Source organism: Aythya marila (genome assembly GCF_965140915.1).
Source record: "Aythya marila genome assembly, chromosome: 25".
Taxonomy (NCBI): Eukaryota; Metazoa; Chordata; class Aves; order Anseriformes; family Anatidae; genus Aythya; species Aythya marila.
In genome coordinates this window covers 687153-705823 of record NC_139066.1, presented here as the reverse complement: position 1 = coordinate 705823, position 18671 = coordinate 687153, and the positions used below count along the sequence as shown (strand labels likewise).

At 53.5% G+C, this 18671-nt stretch overlaps 1 protein-coding gene across 1 annotated transcript in view; it reads right to left on the bottom strand.

The window, feature by feature from the left end:
- Positions 1-18212, bottom strand: part of SCN4A (sodium voltage-gated channel alpha subunit 4) — a 46546-nt gene extending 28334 nt beyond the window's left edge. The window contains exons 1-6 of the mRNA XM_082778873.1: positions 18146-18212; positions 6348-6646; positions 5906-6026; positions 4998-5094; positions 4249-4377; positions 4038-4129 (exon numbers count right to left, since the gene is read on the bottom strand). Coding sequence (XP_082634999.1) covers positions 4038-4129; positions 4249-4377; positions 4998-5094; positions 5906-6026; positions 6348-6611 — 703 coding nt within the window. The 5' untranslated portion in view covers positions 6612-6646; positions 18146-18212. The remainder of the gene's footprint in view (positions 1-4037; positions 4130-4248; positions 4378-4997; positions 5095-5905; positions 6027-6347; positions 6647-18145) is intronic.
- Between the last annotated feature and the right edge of the window lie 459 nt (positions 18213-18671).

The following is an 18671-nucleotide window of genomic DNA, read 5'->3' as shown; positions in this document are numbered from 1 at the left end:
GCCCAGCTGGAAGATGCTCAGCACCGCTCTTGGTTCTGGCTGTACAAAAGACTCCATGGTCCAAAACCCCTGTGTATGCTGTGGCCAGAAGCCCAGCTGGTCCATTCCAGGCAGAAAAACCCTCAGACATTCGAGCAGAGGTGATGGAAATGACAGTTTGCATTAAGCACTAGGATTAACTTGCTTCCTTTGCAGATGGCAGCAGGGAGGAGGCTTGCCTGTGGATCCTCACTGGGCTTTTTATGAAGAATTGTTGTTCCTATCTGTGTGCATGATGGGTGACGCCAGGACATCCTGACATTGATCTTAAAGCAGCTCGGAGCAATGTGTATGGAGGCAGTTCTCCAAAGATGCAGGGTTCTTAGCCCTGTCATCATGCCAGTTCCCCCCTGCCCAAACTATTTAGGTAAAACCCTGATCTCCAAGGGCTTGTCTATGTTGGGAAAATGCTTAGGACAGCCGTTCAAAAACAGCTTATTTTTGAAACTGCTATTTCTGTAGAGCCTCTTGGGGGGATGTCATTCCAGAAATAAGAGCCTTGGGACCAAGAAAGAAACTTACATTTTCCTAAAGGCAGATTTTAGCCTGTTTGATGGAGGCAAAATAAAACCTTTCAAATAGAACCCAAAAGATGTGGAAGCTACAGGAACAAAAGATGAAGCAGGATTTTTCCACGACAACAAATTATCACTCACAGCTCAATCTCACACTTCTTCTGGGGGTCTGACCTATGGTTTCTGTATGCTTCCACTGGCTGGTACTGACATGGGGCATTGAAATTGTATCAGATGCGGGAAACAGATACCAGAGTTATTTGATAACAAGCTCCTGATACCCTGGGCTGGATATTTGGGTTGATATAAAGTGCTCACTGTTTAGCACTTGCACCACAATCCACTAAATACCCCAACCCTGGCACAAGAGCAGCCAGCTGTGGGGACAAAACTAGGCTTTACGAACTAGGTAAGAAGGGGGATGGGGATGAAATAAGGCTTGTTAGAGGTGTGCCAGGGGAAACAATGTCAGGGCCAGGGAGAAGGCAATGGTCCAACTGAAGTACATCTACAGTAATGCATGCAGCATGGGCAACAAACAAGAGGTACTGGAAGCCATCGTGCAGCATGCAAGCTATGACTTGGTTGCCATCACTGAAACGTGGTGGGACCACTCCCATAACTGGAGTGCTGCAATGTCTGGCTATAAGCTCTTCAGAAGGGATAGGCAGCATGGAAGGGGTGGTGGTGTGGCTCTCTATATTAGAGAGAGTTTTGATGCTGTGAAACTCGAGACTGGGAATGATAAGGTTGAGTCCCTATGTGTTAGGATCAGTGGGAAGGCCAACAAGGCAAGCATCCTGGTGGGGGTCTGCTACAGACCGCCAAACCAGGATGAGGAGATGGATGAGAAGTTCTACAGGCAGCTAGCAGAAGTTGTGAAATCATCAGCACTTGTTCTCTTGGGCGACTTCAACTTCCCAGATATGTCCTGGAAATGCACTACAGCTCAGAGGAAGCAGTCTAGAAGGTTTCTGGATACAGTGGAAGATCAGTAAAACTGCTGTCTTGGAATTCTGGAGGGCAGACTTTGAACTGTTCAGGACACTGGTTGGCAGAGTCCCTTGGGAAGCAGTTCTGAAGGGCAGAGGAGTCCAGGAAGGCTGGGCACTCCTCAAGAAGGAAATCTTAATGGCTCAGGAGCAATCTGACTTGACGTACCCAAAGACAAGCTGGCGTGGAAGAAGACTGGCCTGGCTGAACAGACAATTGTGGATAGAGCTTAGGAAAAAAAAGAGGGTTTATGATCTTTGGAAAAGAGGGTAGGCCATTCAGATGGATTATAAGGATGTAGTAAGGATGTGTAGGGCCAAAATTAGAAAGGCCAAAGCTCATCTGGAGCTCAATCTGGCTACTGCTGTTAAAGACAACAAAAAATCTTTTTACAAATACATCAATGCAAAATGAAGGACTAAGGAGAATCTCCATCCTTTAATGGATGCAGGGGGAAACCTTGTTACAAGAGATGAGGAAAAGGCGGAGGTGCTTAATGCCTTCTTTGCCTCAGTCTTTAGCGGCAATACCGGTTGTTCTCTGGATATCCAGTACCCTGAGCTGGTGGAAGGGGATGGGGAGCAGAATGTGGCCCTCACTATCCACGAGGAAATGGTTGGCGACCTGCTACAGCCCTTAGATGTATGCAAGTTGATAGGGCTGGATGGGATCCACCCAAGGGTACTGAGAGAATTGGCAGTAGAGCTGCCCATGCCGCTTTCCATCATTTATCAGCAGTCCTGGCTATCAGGGGAGGTCCCAGTCGAGTGGTGGCTAGCAAACTTGATGCCCATTTACAAGAAGGGCCAGAGGATAGAGCCGGGAAACTATAGGCCTGCTAGTTTGACTTCAGTGCCAGGGAAGCTCATGGAGCAGATTGTCTTGAGTGTCATCACATGGCACTTGCAGGGCAAGCAGGCAATCAGGCCCAGTCAGCATGGGTTTATGAAAGGCAGGTCCTGCTTCACGAACCTGATCTCCTACAACAAAGTGACACGCTTAGTGGATGAGGGAAAGGCTGTGGATGTGGCCTACCTTGACTTTAGCAAGGCTTTTGATACTGTTTCCACAGCATTCTACTCAAGAAACTGGCTACTCATGGCTTGGACTGGTTTCTGTGGGTTAAAAACTGGCTGGATAGCCAGGCCCAAAGGGTTGTGGTGAATCGAGTTAAATCCAGTTGGAGGCTGATCACTAGTGGAGTTCCTCAGGGCTCAGTACTAGAGCCAGTTCTCTTTAATATCTTTATTGATGATCTGGATGAGAGGATCTAGTGCACCCTCAGTAAGTTTGCAGATGACACCAAGTTAGGTGCGTGTGTCGATCTGCTTGAGGGTAGGATAATCTGGATAGGCTGGACTGATGGGCTGAGGCCAACTGTATGAAGTTCAACAAGGCCAAGTGCTGGGTCCTGCACTTGGGGCACAACAACCCCAAGCAGAGCTATAGGCTGGGAGATGAGTGGTTGGAAAGCTGCCTGGAAGAGAAGGACCTGGGAGTATAGTCTGCTGAAGTCTGACAGTCGGCTGAATATGAGCCAGCAGTGTGCTCAGGTGGCCAAGAAGGCCAAGAGCATCCTGGCTTGTATAGGAAACTGTGGCCAGCAGGGCTAGGGAAGTGATTGTCCCCCTGTACTTGGCTCTGGTGAGTCTGCACCTCGAGTCCTGTGTTCAGTTTTGGGCCCCTCACTCCAAGAAGGACATCAAGGTGCTCGAGTGAGTCCAGAGAAGGGCAAGAGGTCTGGTGAGGGAGTCTTATGAGGAGCAGCTGAGGAAGCTGGGTTTATTTAGCCTGGAGAAGAGGAGGCTCAGGGGCAACCTTATCACTCTCTATAGGTACCTTAAAGGATGCTGTAGCGAGGTGGGGATTCGTCTATTCTCCCACATGCCTGCTGACAGGATGAGGGGGAATGGGCTAAAGTTTTGCCAAGGGAGGTTTATGTTGGATGTTAGGAAGAACTTCTTTACTGAAAGGGTTGTTAGGCATTGGAATGGGCTGCCCAGGGAAGTGGTGGAGTCACCATCCCTGGAGGTCTTTAAAAGACGTTTAGATGTAGAGCTTAGTGATATGGTTTAGTGGAGGAGACTTGTTAGTGTTAGGTCAGAGGTTGGACTAGGTGATCTTGGAGGTCTCTTCCAACCTAGATGATTCTGTGAAAACTGTATCAGGATCATTAATCAGGCCCATAAACCCAATGTTAGCACTTGGAACATCTCTGAGAAGCCCTAAAAACATCATGTCTGGCTTGACAGAATATTTAGTCAAACAGTGAGTGAGTGCAGCTAAATTAAAGGTGTCAAATCAGCCGGGCCTGGCCCAGATGCTTAATTACTGGGTTGAAAAAGATTTAAAAGTTTTGAATATCATGTTTTCCCCTCTTTTTTTTTTTTTTTTTTTTCTTTTTTTTTTTTTTTAGAGCTTTGAACATTGAAAACCCTGACCTCAAGGAAGGAGAAAGCATGGTGAGAAGACCCATTCTTTAAGTCCCACCTGGTATCACTGTGATGGTTTTCAAGGCACGGAGGACGCGGAAGGTCCTGAGAGCAGATATGTTCCCCAGGTCCACAAACTCAGTGATGTAGCTGCAAGATGCGAGAGGAGAAGGCATCAGGGGCTGGTCCAGGTGACCACCCCCCAAGTTCCCAGCCCTTCTCCACAGGGCCCCCCCTAAGTTCTCCTGCCCCCATCCCACCGCACTCACGCCATGGAGATGACCATGAAGTCCAGCCAATTCCATGGGTCACGCAGGAATGTAAAGTCATCAATGCAGAAGCCTCTCGACAGTATCTTGATGAGGGACTCAAAGGTGTAAATTCCAGTGAAGGTGTATCTGAAATGGGAATGGTGACCCAGGGGATGCTTATCCAGGTCCAAGGGCCAGCTCTGGAGGAAGTTTGGGCCCCAGGAGGTTTTGCTGGGCCCTGCCTCTGCCCAGTGCCGTGGGACAGTTTTTGGAAGCAAGTTCTGGAGTGTGTGGCAAGGGGCTGTTGTGTTCCTGACATGCTTCAGCACTGAGGGAGGTTCTCCCACAACCTCAGTTCACAGGGCAAACTAGGACTCCTTTGGGCATCACCCCCATGGGTGACTACCCTGCATCACCTCTGGTCCCTGTGCACGTCCCACCACCACTGCACTCTCTGCAAAACCCTGCCACAACGTGTCCATGCAGAAAAATGCTGCATTTCCCCCTTCCCACCTGGCATTCCATGCTCCTTGGCCTGGTGGATCTGCTCAGCCTCCCCACACCACCATGGTCAGCCCAACCCAACTGACAGCGGTTTCCTGTCAGGGGGCCCCCACCAGATTTTGGGCAGCTCTGAAACTCTCCTGCCCTTTGCAAGGTGCAGAGCACAGACATCCCTTTGGAGATCGAGAGGGCCACCACCATCTCCCAAGGACACCGCTTCTCTGAAGGCTGCCTGGATCCCCCTCTGACCCGCAGAGACTTACTCCACATTCTTGGACCACGCCGGTGGGTTGCTCAATGTCATAAACACGCAGTTGGTTAAAATTGTGATCATGATGAACATGCTGAATAATTTAAAACCTGGTCAAGGAGAAACGCTGGGGCTGCTGCCTAATTCCCCCTTTGCATGGCTACTAATGGGGGTAGGAAGGCAAGCACTCCTGCTCCTCTTGTTCTGGCTCCCACCTTGTCCCCGAGCTCTGACTCACTCTTCCTGCAGCTCTGTCCCATGCTCACACTTTTCCACAGTCCCCTGCTCCCATGCATGGCCCTGGCCTCGCTTTCTGCTCCCCTTCCCATCTCCTTGGTGTTCCCTCCTCTCCATCACCCCAGGATACAACTTCTCAGATCCTTCTGCCACAGTCACTGCTCCTAGTGGGGCTGCTTCCCACCTGCCCTAGGACCCCTCCTGCTCCTGAGATCCTTCCTGTTTGTCCCACTCCAGAAGTCCAATTGCTGCCCATATTGCCTCCTTTCCCATATCCCAGTGTCCTGGTTCCTCTGCCTCCCCTCTCCCAAAGAATGCCTTGAGCTCCCAAATTCAACTGCCACCCACATGGGACACGATCCTCTGCCCTGTAAACATGTTCCTTCCTTTCCAAGTCTCTCCAGACCTGGAAGACTTGGACTCCTTCCTAGGAAGCCCACCATGTAGACATCTTCCCTGCTCCAATCAAATTGATGCTTTGAGCTCTTGGTGTCGGAGTGCTGACTGACATGAGGGCATCCCAAACCCACTCCTTGGGAAGGGGCAAAAGCACTGGGATGGCTCTTGGCCATGGTGGGAACCTGCCCATGAGAACTGCATCACAAAACACCTCTCTCAGCCCTCTCGCAGAACTGTTGGCCCTTCCTGCATCAGGATTTGCCCTGGCAACAGTGGAGCAAGGATATGAATGGATGAGCACTTTGATGGCTCCTCTCCGGATGGGGTGGAAAGGACCCAGCAGGTAGAGGGCAGGAGTCGCCGAGAAGCGGAAGATGGACTTCCCTTTGTTGAGGACTATGAAAGTCTGCAGAGAAAAAAGAGGTGATGCATTAATCCTGCTGCACATCCCTAAACCCCCATGGAGGATGCAGTGCCATTAGAGGCGAGGGTTCTGTGCATATTTTCAATCTCCAAAAGCTTGAGAATTTGTAATGGAAAGGATGCTCTGCTTCAGAGGAGAAGCAACCAGAGCAATTTGGGGCTGTGGCTCTCCAAGGTGGGCTCAGAAGATATGCAGAAGCACAGGTGAAAGAAGGGGAGGTCCATTTATTTTTTTTTTTTGGGGGGGGGGGGGGGGAGGGGCAGGGTGTCTTGCTTAGCTCATGGGCTAAGCTCTGTCCCTCACCTTCTTATCCTTGTAGAAAGGGTCCAGGTCCTCCAGGGGTGTCCCGATGAGCTCCACGGGGGGGTCACCATAGATGAGGGGCAGGTTCTTGCCAGCTTCCAGGTCACTGCTGGGCTTGAGCTCCTCTTCCTCGGGCAGCTCCACCTGCTGCCGCTTTATCTTGAGCGCCTCTGCCTCGGCGATGCGCTGCTCGATGGCAGCCAGCGACTCGGGGGTGAAGGGGCGGAGGTTCTCGGGGCCCGGGATGTGCGGCAGGCCGGCCATGCTCTCATTCTGCTCGCAGGTCACCTGCGCTCGGCCTGCTGGGGAGAGGGTGGGCTGAGGGGTCGATGCTGGGTGGTGCTATGTGGAGGGCATTTAGAGACTTGGCTACTGAAGCTGGATGGTGGCAAGACCTCAGTGGGCTTCTGCAGGTGGCTTTATTTCAGCCAGCAGCTCCAGAACTGTTGTAATCATAAAAAAAGATGCATGGATTGCACGTAGATGGACACACACAGCCTGCAGGCACCCTTTCCGTTTCTTCCACACAGACCCAACCATGAGGCACCATCTCATGAGACTTTTCTCAGGGCACTGCACCAGCCGAGCAGCTGCATCCCTGGCACCAGCCAGCTGATTCGATGTGCAGCTTAAGACAAGACAGGGTTGTTCAATGAGACCAGACACCTCCAGAACCAGTAGCACCACCCCTGCTCTTTCCCCTTTGTTTTTGCTTTTATATGCAAGCAGCTTGCATGGCTCAGAGCAAGAGGGTCCTGAGCCGGAGGAGCCCGGTCCCATGGGCCAGTGGCCATTCCACAGCTCCCATCCCCATGAGGACACACAAGTGATCTGTGGCTCTGTGCCCAACAGCAAGGAGTTAAGGGTTATCTCGAGCCAGAAAGCAATAGTGGCACTACCACAGGGCCACCCTCCAAACCAGAATAGGATGAGCCATTTGGAAGTGATAAGGTGGCTCCACAGAGAAGCAGAGCAACTAAAAGCATTGCAGAGAAGGTGCAGAGCAGATGGGTGACAGCACCCAGAGGCTGTAGCACCCAGCAAGGGCTTTCTGGGCACCAGGGATGTTCTTGCTTGGTGGCATCTTGCCTCAGCTCCACCCACAAAAACCAACTTGCATCAGAGGTGAATTTTCAGGAAATTTTGCTGGTTTCATGGGGTTTCACCCAGAATCTTGAAGTTGACTAAAATTAGCTTTCTGAAAAATATCAGTGTCAGAGTCGGAGGTGGAGGGAAATGTTTTTTGTTCTGGTTTCACCATTGTTAAAAAAAGTGAAGTGCAGTGATGAAAAAAAAAATGATCTGAAAACTAAAGATTAAGATGTTTTGCTTAAAGAAAAAAAAAAAAAAAAAAAAAAAAAACAAACCAAAACCATACTGAAATAGGGAAATTCAAGACCAGTGTTGCCTGTAGCAGCGCCCCAATATTTTGGGGAAGGTGAGGTGTGGAGATGCACACCCTCCCCTACACAAGCATCCCACCAACAAGCAGAGCCCTGAGCATCAACTCCTCCATGCACCAATGCTTTGCACAATACTGCTGGACAGCTGCCCCTGAAAGAGCATTAGTGTCAGTACTCCTACCCCCAACCTCAAACCATGCTTAAAGCTGGGAGACCAAAACTTCTAGCCCTTTGTAATTAATGAGAAGTGGACATTTATAGCTCTGGTGGGAAAAGCTATGCTAGGTGCACAGCCAGTATCGACACATTCTTTTACTGATTATAAATCCCAGCAATAAATGCAAAGGCAAAGGGAGGTATTGATTTCAAGCTGTGGTGGATAACTGAATTTTAGGGACTGCCACGCTCCCTTACTAGTGCTGCTGAATTGAATCTTAGCATGCAAAATGGATTTCCTGCTGTCAAGGGCTGGTGATCCCTGCAGCGGCACAGTGCCCACCCCGAGATGCAACCAAAGGGCAGGGACCCACACCATCACTGTGCCCAAGCAGCCCCTACCCCCCACAGGGTTGCACTCCAGGGCTGCAATCAGCTTCAAAACGCAGCTGGTATAGGGATGGGATCAACTTGCTGCCTGTCAGGCAGCCTTGGGCTGCTGAAAAGGGGCAGCCTTTAGAAATCAAGAGCTCCAATTTTCAGTTTTGAACCCGTTTCAATATGGGGAGAATTGTTGTCCTTGCAAAGGACAAAGGATATCCTGAGTCACACCTCTGCCAACGCAGACTGGTGCTGACCACAGCCCAGTTCAGGTACCAAAGACTTGCCACTCCAGGCCCAAAGCTAGGACCTGATGGAAGCAAGCAAAACGGAAATTTCTGCCACCAGGTCTGCCTACAGCAGCAGGACACCGCTGTTGCTTTTCACATTGATCTGTTAGAGGAAACTCACTGCTGGATTCTCCTCTCTATGACACTGGCATTTTTCCCAACTTAGACCCGTTTCAGGCTCTGTTGAGCAGCTCTGGAAACCTGCTCTCTCCATTCCCTTCAACCAGCCCAGCAGGTGCAGGGCTGCATCTGGCTCCAATCAGCCCAGGTCCCACCAGGGACACACTGGTGGGTGCTGCAGCAGGACCAACCCTTCCCTTGTCCTGGAGGCTCTGAGGACACAGCAGCTTGCTGGTGTACCCAGCCTCATTTTCCCTGGAAACTGGGTTTTGTGGAGCACTTTGAACAAGCCTACGTTACAGATCATGCCTGTGCTCTGGCTCTTTCAGCCACACATTGCCCCACAAGGCAGCAACACACCGGGTGCTGCTCCCCACCAACCCCCAGGCCCCCAGCTGGGTGCTGCCCCCCAAAACCCGCAGCAAGGCCCCAGCCCTGCTTGCTACACCCAGCCTGTGGTGTGGCGGAGGTGGCTGGGCCTCCAGCTGCCGCCAGCCATCAGGGCCGGAGTCAGGTTTCAGCAGCCCCATGACTCTGCTCATTCCTCCCTGGCAGGAGCCAGCGCAGGAGTGGAGCATGGCTGAGTGGCACCGGCTTCGCTTTTCGGCCCTGAGGACTAGGCCTGCAGCAGTGGGGACGCGCAGCTGTAGGGTGCAGGGCAAAGGGAGACAATGGGGCCACCGGCACGGCCTGGGGCTGAGCAGAAGGGGCTCCGAGGGGATACTGCTCTGGCCATGAAGATGCTGTGTGTTTGTGAGCTGCTTTTCTGTGGTGCCTGGTCCCATGCACCCACGCTGTTCCCTTTGTGGATGTCCAGAGACGCTGGGGTGACAGCAGGTGCAGGACTAGGTCTGCAGCTCCCACACGGAGCCACCTCTAGTCACGGCTTTCCAAAAGAGAAGGGGCTGAACACAGGCCTGCCCCAGTGGTCCCCAACCCCACAGCAGCGTGGGGCTGACAGCAGAATCCCACCACACCAGGGACACAGCCACCCCCAGGTGCCGAAGTAACATTGGGGCTGGACTCTGCTCCCAGCCTGGTGCATCCCAGCCTGAAATGAACTGCTAGAAGAAACCAAGATCCAGCTCTTTGCATCTCCAATAGGTGGAGGTGGTTTGGGAGCAGCAACAGTCGCTGCCCAGGCATGAACTGGCCTGGGTGCTCAGCCCCAGCCCTGCCCAGGACACGGGGTCCCCAGAGAATGGAGGTGCTGGGAACAAGAGACTGCTCACCAAAACTTCCTTTCCATCTGGACAAGTTTTTTTAAACTATATTTAAAAACCAAGCTATCAAAAAGTGCAAGTCTCTCAAACTATTTTCTATCTCTACAGCAACTAAAGCTGAGATTTAAGGAGCGTGCTTTCTTTCTTTCTTTTTTTTTTTTTTTTTTTTTTTTTTTAAACCAGCATGCTTTCCTTTTTTGGCATTTTGGCACCAGCTTAGCAGGGCTGGTGGGACCCCAAAGCCTCTGTGAGCATCTACAGTGCTCCTGCAGGGATAAAAACAACCTCCTTCCACCCCCCACCCCTCCTCCCCAAGCAGCCACCATGTACACAGCTCATTGGGTGTTGTTTTTGGACACGTTGCCCATGTCCAACACCATGGGTCACCACTGAGAAGCATCTCACCTCCAGTTCAGCATCACCAAGTACCAGCAGGCAACTGGGAACAGCTTCATGCAGTCTTTGCCTTGATGGAAACTTAGTTTCTTCTGATATTTTCTGCTGTTCTGAGGCCACAAAAATAAGTCAGCCCCCAAAATAACAGGGGCAGTTTGGAAGCTACCAGAGATGCTGTGTAATTGGTCCTGGATAATCAAGGCAGACAAAAGGGTAACAGGGTGAGCAGTCAGAGTACTTGGACAGCCACTCTGTCCAAAGCTGGCACTTCACCCCTGCACAGAAAATAGCCTTCTGGGGGCTGAGGAAGAGGGGAAGGAGTTTCTTGACCGCTATGTGGGCCTGTGCATGGACAGGTGGCTGCAGGTGACACAGAACTGCTCAGCCCATCTCCTAGGGCATTGTTTTTGGAGAGCACCTGCAATGCCAGAGCTCCCTGTACCTTAGAACCAGCCTGCTAAGCCCAGAGGGATGCACTGGTTCTCCCTCGTGCTCAGGACCAGGCACCCAAGTTAAGGCACAGAGATAGGAGTGGGGCATCTCAAGTGGAGGCACCATTGCCATGAGGGTCCATCTCTAGGGATGTCCACAACACAGGAACCCTATGATGATCTGCTGTGCCACAGCAAAGTCATTGATTGGGGTCTGGAGAACCTGTCCTCACCTGTCCACAGGTCTGCTGTCAGTTGTCATCCTCTTTAATAAGAAGCATTCTGGAAAGACCTCAAAAGAGGCTGATAGAGCCATAAGTCCAAGATGGGAAACAACCACTCACCAACAAGTGTAAATCAGCTTCACTCACCAAGGCAATGCTCTGCCAAGTGCTCGCCGTGCATAACACTGGGAGCACACCCTGCAGCAGGGATTAACAGGAGAACAATTAGCACATGCACCAAAGCCAGGTCCAGGAGAGCTCTAACAGCCCCCCTGCTGCTACAGTAGCTGTGAGAAGTTAACACATGGGGAGATACACCAGCACCCAGCAACTCAAGGGCTGGGTGAGATTGAAAGCAGACCCCAGACCCTGCCATGCACACAACCCAAGCCTCCCATGTGCCCAACCCTGCAGCACCACCCTCCTCATTGCCTGCAACTCAAAACCTCACAGGAGACCTCACTTCCACCAGCTGAGCACCCAGCAGCTGCCTGCAAGCAGGATAAGCCAGCCCTACCCACCCCTTACTCATTTATCCCTGTGAGGAAGTTGGGGTGAGGCGGCTGATGCAGCTGGGCCCAGTTGGGAGCAATGGGCTCGGGGATGAGTCATGGCTTGGGGACAGGTTCTCAGCCACAAAATCTGCTGCAAATGGAGCTTGTAAGGCAAGGATGCGCATTGCCCATGGGCTGGAGATGGAAGGCTCTGAATCAGCAGGTGGGCATCCCGTGTGCTCAGACCCACATAGCCGCTCCCCTCTCCAACCCTGTGTGCGTTAATCCAGGGTTTAACTTTAAAAAATAAAATCCCAGTGGGCTGGGATACCCACTGCTGTCCCACAAAAACCTATTTGACTCAGATCAAGCCCAAGGACATGGATGCTCCATGCTGTCACAACAGCATTTATATGGCCACAGACTTTACGAGGATTAAATACCTGAGGTTTCTATGTCCTTGTCCCCTGCTGCCTTTCACACCTCATTACACCACTGTGCTCAGTGGAGGGACCATGGGGTATGGCAGAAGGGCCACATTTAAGCATTCCTAAACCCTGCTTGGTTCAGGCTGGGACGCAGGGGGAGTCAGGAGCTGTGTGCAAGGGTGGCGAAGCCATCGGCTGCCGTGGGTTTTGTTTCAGCTTGGGGACATTTAAGCTTTTTTTGGGGATGTCTGAGTGCAAAGGGTGGCATGGCTCCTTGTTGCAAAGCTTGATGGTTGGAGACAAAAAAAAAAAACACCTTCAGGAATGGTTTTAGGGATGTCACAGCTTGAGAAAGTCCTGCAGGGTGTTTACTTCCCACTGTATTTTCCCTGAGATTTGGAAAAAACAGTGGGTAAAATTGAGAAAAATCTGAAGTGAAATGATTTTTCTTTGCCCAGGGATAGCACTGGGGGTGGAGAGCTTTGCTTTAAGTCACGCGCATGGATGATTTAACGCCACGCAGAGCACGGCCTGGAGCTGCATTAGTGTGTTTGAGATTATATGAGTTTCTAGCAGCAACTAGGATAAACACTGCTCAGTTGTGCCAGACGAAATTAGCCATTTTATAAACAAGTTTATGTTCCTTTCTGTAAGACGATAACATGCTATTTAAGAGTCTGATGTTTACTATCCCCAGATATATGGTCATGCCTTAATGCTTGGCTGTAACTACTTTGCAAAGCCTATCTGGAAGATATGCGAAGTCTCCAAGTTTTTCTTCTGCAAGCAAACGATTTGTCCGACCCTGCTGTGGGTCACCATGTCTCCTCTGCTGCTGTGTTTCTCAGCCCACTGTGAGCTCACAGTTCTTAGGCTGCCCTGCTTTAAAGGGAGCTGATGTTAAGGCTTAATTACAAGCAAGTAACACCAGTAAAACAAATTAAAAGAATAACACAAATCCTTTCCCCTGCTCTGCTTTCAAATGGTGGCAGGCTCGGCAGGTTTGGAGAGCAAGAAAGAAAATAATCCCTCTTTTGCCAGCATTAAACTATGCATTACTGAGGTTTTTGATGGTCCCCATGAACATCACCCTCCCAGTGCTGCTTGTTGTCCCCACCATATTTTTTTACCCTCCACTCAGTATATTTGGCAATGCAGGAATGCAGGATGCTTCCAAGCAGCATCCATCATGCTGGGGAGCTGGGTGAAGTGCTGCAGGCTGTGATTTGCCCGAAGTTGAGCAAAAGGGCTTGGTCTGTGGAAAGCTGCCCTTGGAAAACAAGCGAGGCTGGTGCTGACAAATGCCTTTGCCAAGTCAGGACAGACAGACAGCGATGCTGCAGCCAGTTTCTGCTCCTCGGCGTCACTGCGGTCCCCCAGCCTGGCGTGGACCAGCTGAGGTCTCTCACCGCCTGTTAAAGCAGTGCCGGCATCGCTGGTACAGCTGCATGCACCAAAGGCTGGATTTGCAGGTGAGATCTTTTCTTTGCTGCCTCGGGGTGCACTGCGGGACAAGGACTCCCCAGCTTTGCTTGGAGGACATGATACATTGCCCTGCATGCCACCTGCCACCTGCACATGCAGCCAGGGTGCTGCTCGCCAGCTGCTCACGAAGGGGTCCCTGTCCTCCCCAGCTGGCTTTGGGGAGCCAAAGTCGTGGTGCTCGGCATGCCACCACCAGCCCCTGGGACCACGGCTGAGCCCCTGCTCTGCCCTTCCCCACATGGGATTCACGTAGACCAACCCTATCCAGCCATTTCTCCTAACCCACCCAAAAATGGAAGAAAGCGTGGCAGATTTTTGCTTTCCTGTCTTGCTCAGGGTCTCATGCAACCCTTGCGATAGCACAGGGCACCTGCACCACTTCTCCCCTTCCATCTGCCCCCACAGAGCTGCCTCTGCTCCCACACCTGGCATCATGAGCCGCGTGGAAATTAATTTTATTATATTCACCAGTCGCTATTGACCTGGATTTACTTGAACACGGGCACTTTAATGCCTTTTTACCCCCAAGGGTACCTCGGTGTACTTGGAGGTGGGGGTGGCACACGCATAGGCTGGAAGCTGTGAAGTCCTCGGATATTCTCCTGGCCGCAGATGGAAATAGGAGGTTGCAACATCCTGCAGCAACTCGCACTAACCCTGTCCTGCCCGGAGAGGGGAGCAGGGCTGTCACCTCATCCCAAGGGGGTTGGTGACAGGGGAGACCAGGGATGGGTGGCCGCTGGGGTTTATTTGGGGTATTTGGCCGTGGTGCAGGCTTGGGAAGGGTTAAAGCGGGGACCCTGCGCTTGCCCCCTGCCCACTGCTGGCACTCGGGTGACATCCAAGCCCTGCTCCTCCCTCCCGGCCCTGCCAGCAGCTCCCATGTCAGGCTCAGAAAAGATCTGAGCATGGCGGCAATGAAGGCAGAGAGGGGACGGTGGGGGGGAAGGGAGGGTGGAGGTGGGCTCGGGGACCCCCATCTTCACCAGGGGACCTCAGCGCCGCGCTGCTGCCTGCGGGTGTGCAGGCAGCCAAAATGCCGGGGTCACCGGTGAGTGGTGCTGGGAGCAGGTTCCCAGGCTGGTGCTCATGTGGGGTTTGCAATATTGGGGTGTCTGCAGCATCCCACAGGATGCCCATTTTCCCCCATTTTCCCCCATCAGACCCCCATACCTCCTATATATATATGTATATGTATATGTGTATATATATATATATATATATATTCCTCTTTCCTCATCTACACCAAAGGATCTCCTTCCTGTCCCCAAACAAAACAACCTCTTTAGCCCAACCTGCTGAACACAGAGGCAGTGCTGCTCAGGGCATCATTCCCTGCTGCCTGTTTCTCTCCTACCCCAAATCCAGCAAAGTTTCCCCACGGGAGATGAACCCACTCCACGGGGTCCCTTTGCCCTGGGTGATGCTCACCAGACCCTTACGTACACACTGCAGCACGGAAAACAGCAAGTGCTGTGCAAATATTAGCATGGTCGAGTCAAAGCAGGACACTGTGTGCTCTACCCAGTTCCCATAAACGTGCCCTGTCCCCGTGAACTGTTGCTACATCAGGCATTTTCCTAGCATGGACTGGAGAAGCTCACAGCCTTGGTCGTTCAACCTCAGGTGCAGGACCTTTCCTGTAAAGCTGAGGACTGACTGGTCATATCTTGTTGTCCCTAGGGTTTTATGCAAGTGATGCTCATCTGCCATGTCTACTATTAAATGTTTTGCAGCATGTTTTGCTCGCTGCAGCCCCTTGTGACGGGGTGGGCGGGGAGGAAATGCTTGCCTTTTCCTGCAGACCTTGCTCTGCAGATCAGCCCCAGATCCAGACAAGTGGGATGGGTGTGGGGGGACTGGGGTGACTATATGCCTCTGGATTGAACCCAAAATGAGACTGGGGTTTCAAAGTGGTCCCATGAGCAATGGGAGCCCCGAACAGTAGGGCTGCAGGGGTGCACCCCAAAACTGAGCGGAGTCGCACCTTGGTGCTGCCGGTTTGTGTGCTGATGGGGACCATGGCCTTGCACCGTGGCGACCCCGGTATCACAGCAGAGGAGTCCCTTTGCGTCCCGCCTCCCTGTGGGGACAGGAGCCTTCCCGAAAGGGGACACTGTGAGGCACTGCACAGACCTTTCCTGCAACCTTGGCTTGGCCAGGCCGAGGTTTATATTTAGATCTCCAGGAGAAGCCAGGAGAAAGGCGACTTGTGACTTTTCAGCCGTGCCCACTGCTTTCTTCCTCCGGCCGGCGACTCGCAAATGGGTGGCCTGTCACCTCCCCCCACCGCCCCTCTCATCCCATAACGCTGCCAAAGCTCCGGTGGCTGCTGACACCCATGTCCCCACACCCTGCTGGCCCTTTTCTAGGGACTCTACCCCCTGCTTCTGACTGTTTTTGGCACAGGGGGATCAAAACCCCAAACCCCCAGAATACCAAGTTTCTGAAATGGTGACGACTGTGGGGGCTTCGCTGTCCCCACAGTGAAACCCCGTCACTAGCTTGCACTGCCAGAAAGAGAAACCTGGGGACATCCAAGCCCCTGCCCGGTGGCCTGGCATTGTCCCAGGGCTGGATCCGGCACTTACCGTTGGGTGAAAAGAGCAAAATCCCAAGGAGAGACCTTTCGGGGCCAGATTTTCCTTCTCCTTCGACTCCTGGAGGCTTTGGCTCCGTGAGTGCCTGTTGGCAGAGCAGCTGCTGCTGCTGTCAGATGGTCATGAGTGAAACCTGAGGACATGCAGGGTCCTTCAGGTAGCCTCCAACGTCTCAGCTGTGGCATTCGTCCCCGGCAGCGCCAATCAAGGGGGTGGCGGCGTCTGCATCGCCCGGCGGACCCCCCCCCCGTGCTCCACAGCCAGCCGGCCATGCCCCGAGCTGGGGATGTGGCCACCCAGCATGTCCCCAGCAGCGCAGCAGGATGTGCCAGATGTTGAGGTGGCCTCGGGCTTGCTCTAGCCCCAAATTGGGCATGGGGAGGTGGCGAGGGACCCCGGCCAGCACCTCCTCACCTCTCCCAAAAGTGACGCGCAATTGGAAAGTGCAGCGGGACAACTGCAAGGCGAGGGGGAGGACGGGACGGGGGGACGGGACACGGTGCCAACCCCACTGCCAACATCATCTGCAGCCCTTTGGCAGCATTACTGCAGCCACACAGCACCCAGCACTGGCCTCAGCTCCTCCTCTCTGCTCTGGGGGCTCCAGCTCCTGCCCCACACGAGCCCCACAGAACCACAGCACCAGCAGCACCCCACAAACCACAGTGCCAAGTGCTCGAGGCTGGCAGGGACCTCTGGGTCCCTCTGCTCCAACCCCTGCTGCCACCCAGAGCAGGGTGCCCAGGACCATGCCCTGGACTGTGCCCAGGACCACGTCCACCCCACGATGGCTGCAGTGCTGGGCTTGCCCTGCTTCAGCACCATCACATCTTGTGTCTCCGTGTCCCCTGCTGCATGCTGTGCCAGACCTGCAGGTCATACCCAAATCAGGGACAGTGTTAAAGGGAACCTTGCTCTGCCTTGCATGATAGGGCTTTTGGGTGCTCTTTGCATGTTTTAGAGGGATGAATGGGGGACACAGCGGGCACCCAGGGCAGGGAGGAAGGTGCAGGGGTGTCTGTGCTCATCTCACAAGGTTCATCCCTTTTGGGGTGCATCGACCACCCAGCCTGTTCCAGAGGGGACTCACCATTACCTCTCAGTTCTGTGCCACCCTTCTGATGCTTGCCTTGTCCTAAATCACCCAGCAGTGAGTTTCCCAAAATCAGTGAGCAGCCAAAGCCAGAGGAAGGAGGTGGTGAAGAGCCCTGGCTTTGCTCTGAGGAGTTTGCTACAACCAGTGCATCTGGTGGTGGAGGGCAGGGACAGGGCCATCCCCCCTCTGTGGCTCTGGGGACTTTCCGCTTGCCCTCTTGGCTGTAGCAGGGTATTTGGGGGATGCCTGGTGGTTCCGTCAGCTTCCCAGCCCTCAGCTGCCTTGAGCCCAACCTTGTCAGCACCGGGAAGCCCCTACAAGCTGCATGGGGTGTTTTGCTTTGCATACAGCCTAGAGCAAACTTGGTGGGGGGCATACAAAGGTGGAAGCTCCAGGATATGTTCTAGGAAGCTGGGGGCACCCTGGGGTGCCCAGCAGGGCACTGGGCATGCAGGAGAGCACAGCTCTGCCTGCATAGATTGGCTGCATCTCTGCAACCAGAACGGGAGCTTGAGGTGCCTGGGGTGCCCGTGACACTAATGTGGGTGCAAAACCAGCAGCAGAAGTGCCTTTGGGGTGACAGGGTGGGATAAGGGCAGTGCCTGGGTGTTTGAGGTGCTTTCGCTTGCAGCTCCCCCCAAGCAGCTGGTGCTGGGTGCATCCTGACCCTCCTGTACCACCAGATCCTTGCTGCCTCTGTGGGAATCTGCGGGGCTGAGCTTTGGCAGGATCCAACCCATGGGGAAGGGGCACTTGCAGCAGCAGGGCAAAGTCCCCACACCACAGAACTGGGCACATCCCAGAGCAGGGATGAAGAAGCGGGTGAAGCACTGGGGGCACCCTCAGCATGGGCACCTTGTGGGGCACCCTGGCATGCCCAAGCAGTGCAGCCTGGCATCCCATGGCAGATCCAGGGATGCGAGCAGGGGAAGAAGCTACAGGCAAAGGCACAGCTTCCCCCAGCCCCGTCGCTGCGAAGAGGGGTGCGCAGAAGGGTCCCAAATCTTGCTGAAGCCTTGGGACATGTGTGGGCTTGGCTGCCTGCTCCCCCGAAGCGGCGAGGCCCCTTACCTTCCTGCCTGTAGGGTCCCTTGGTGCTGGAGCCCGGGGTCCCCAGCCGAGCTTGCCAAAGGGCGGCTGCGGGGCCGCTGCTGCCTTCGGGGCTGTCCCGGGGATCCGGTGTCAGTGCCCGCGGAACGGGGCCGTAGTGCCACCCACCGGCTCCAGACAAAACACCCCCCCCCACCCAGCACCCCCCCGGCCGCACCCCCAGGGCACGGTGGGCTACGGGTGGGCGATGGGTGGCCGCTTCCTGCGACACCCCACTCCGTGGCCCCACTGAGCCGGAGGACAGCCGCCCCAAATCCGAAGTTATAGGGCACGATGCAGGTAGAGACACAAAACCTTTGCAAACTTTTTGCAAACCTATCACAAAGTCTCTGCGGCAGGGTCACATCAGCCCCCCCCCCCCGTGCTAAGGTGGAGCCCTGCCTTTGTGGGCACCACTGTGCTCTGGGATGCCATAGATTCGATGCCCAGCAAGCCCCAGAGGGACATTTGGGGTGCAGGTTTAGCACCAAAAAGGGCCCATCCACGG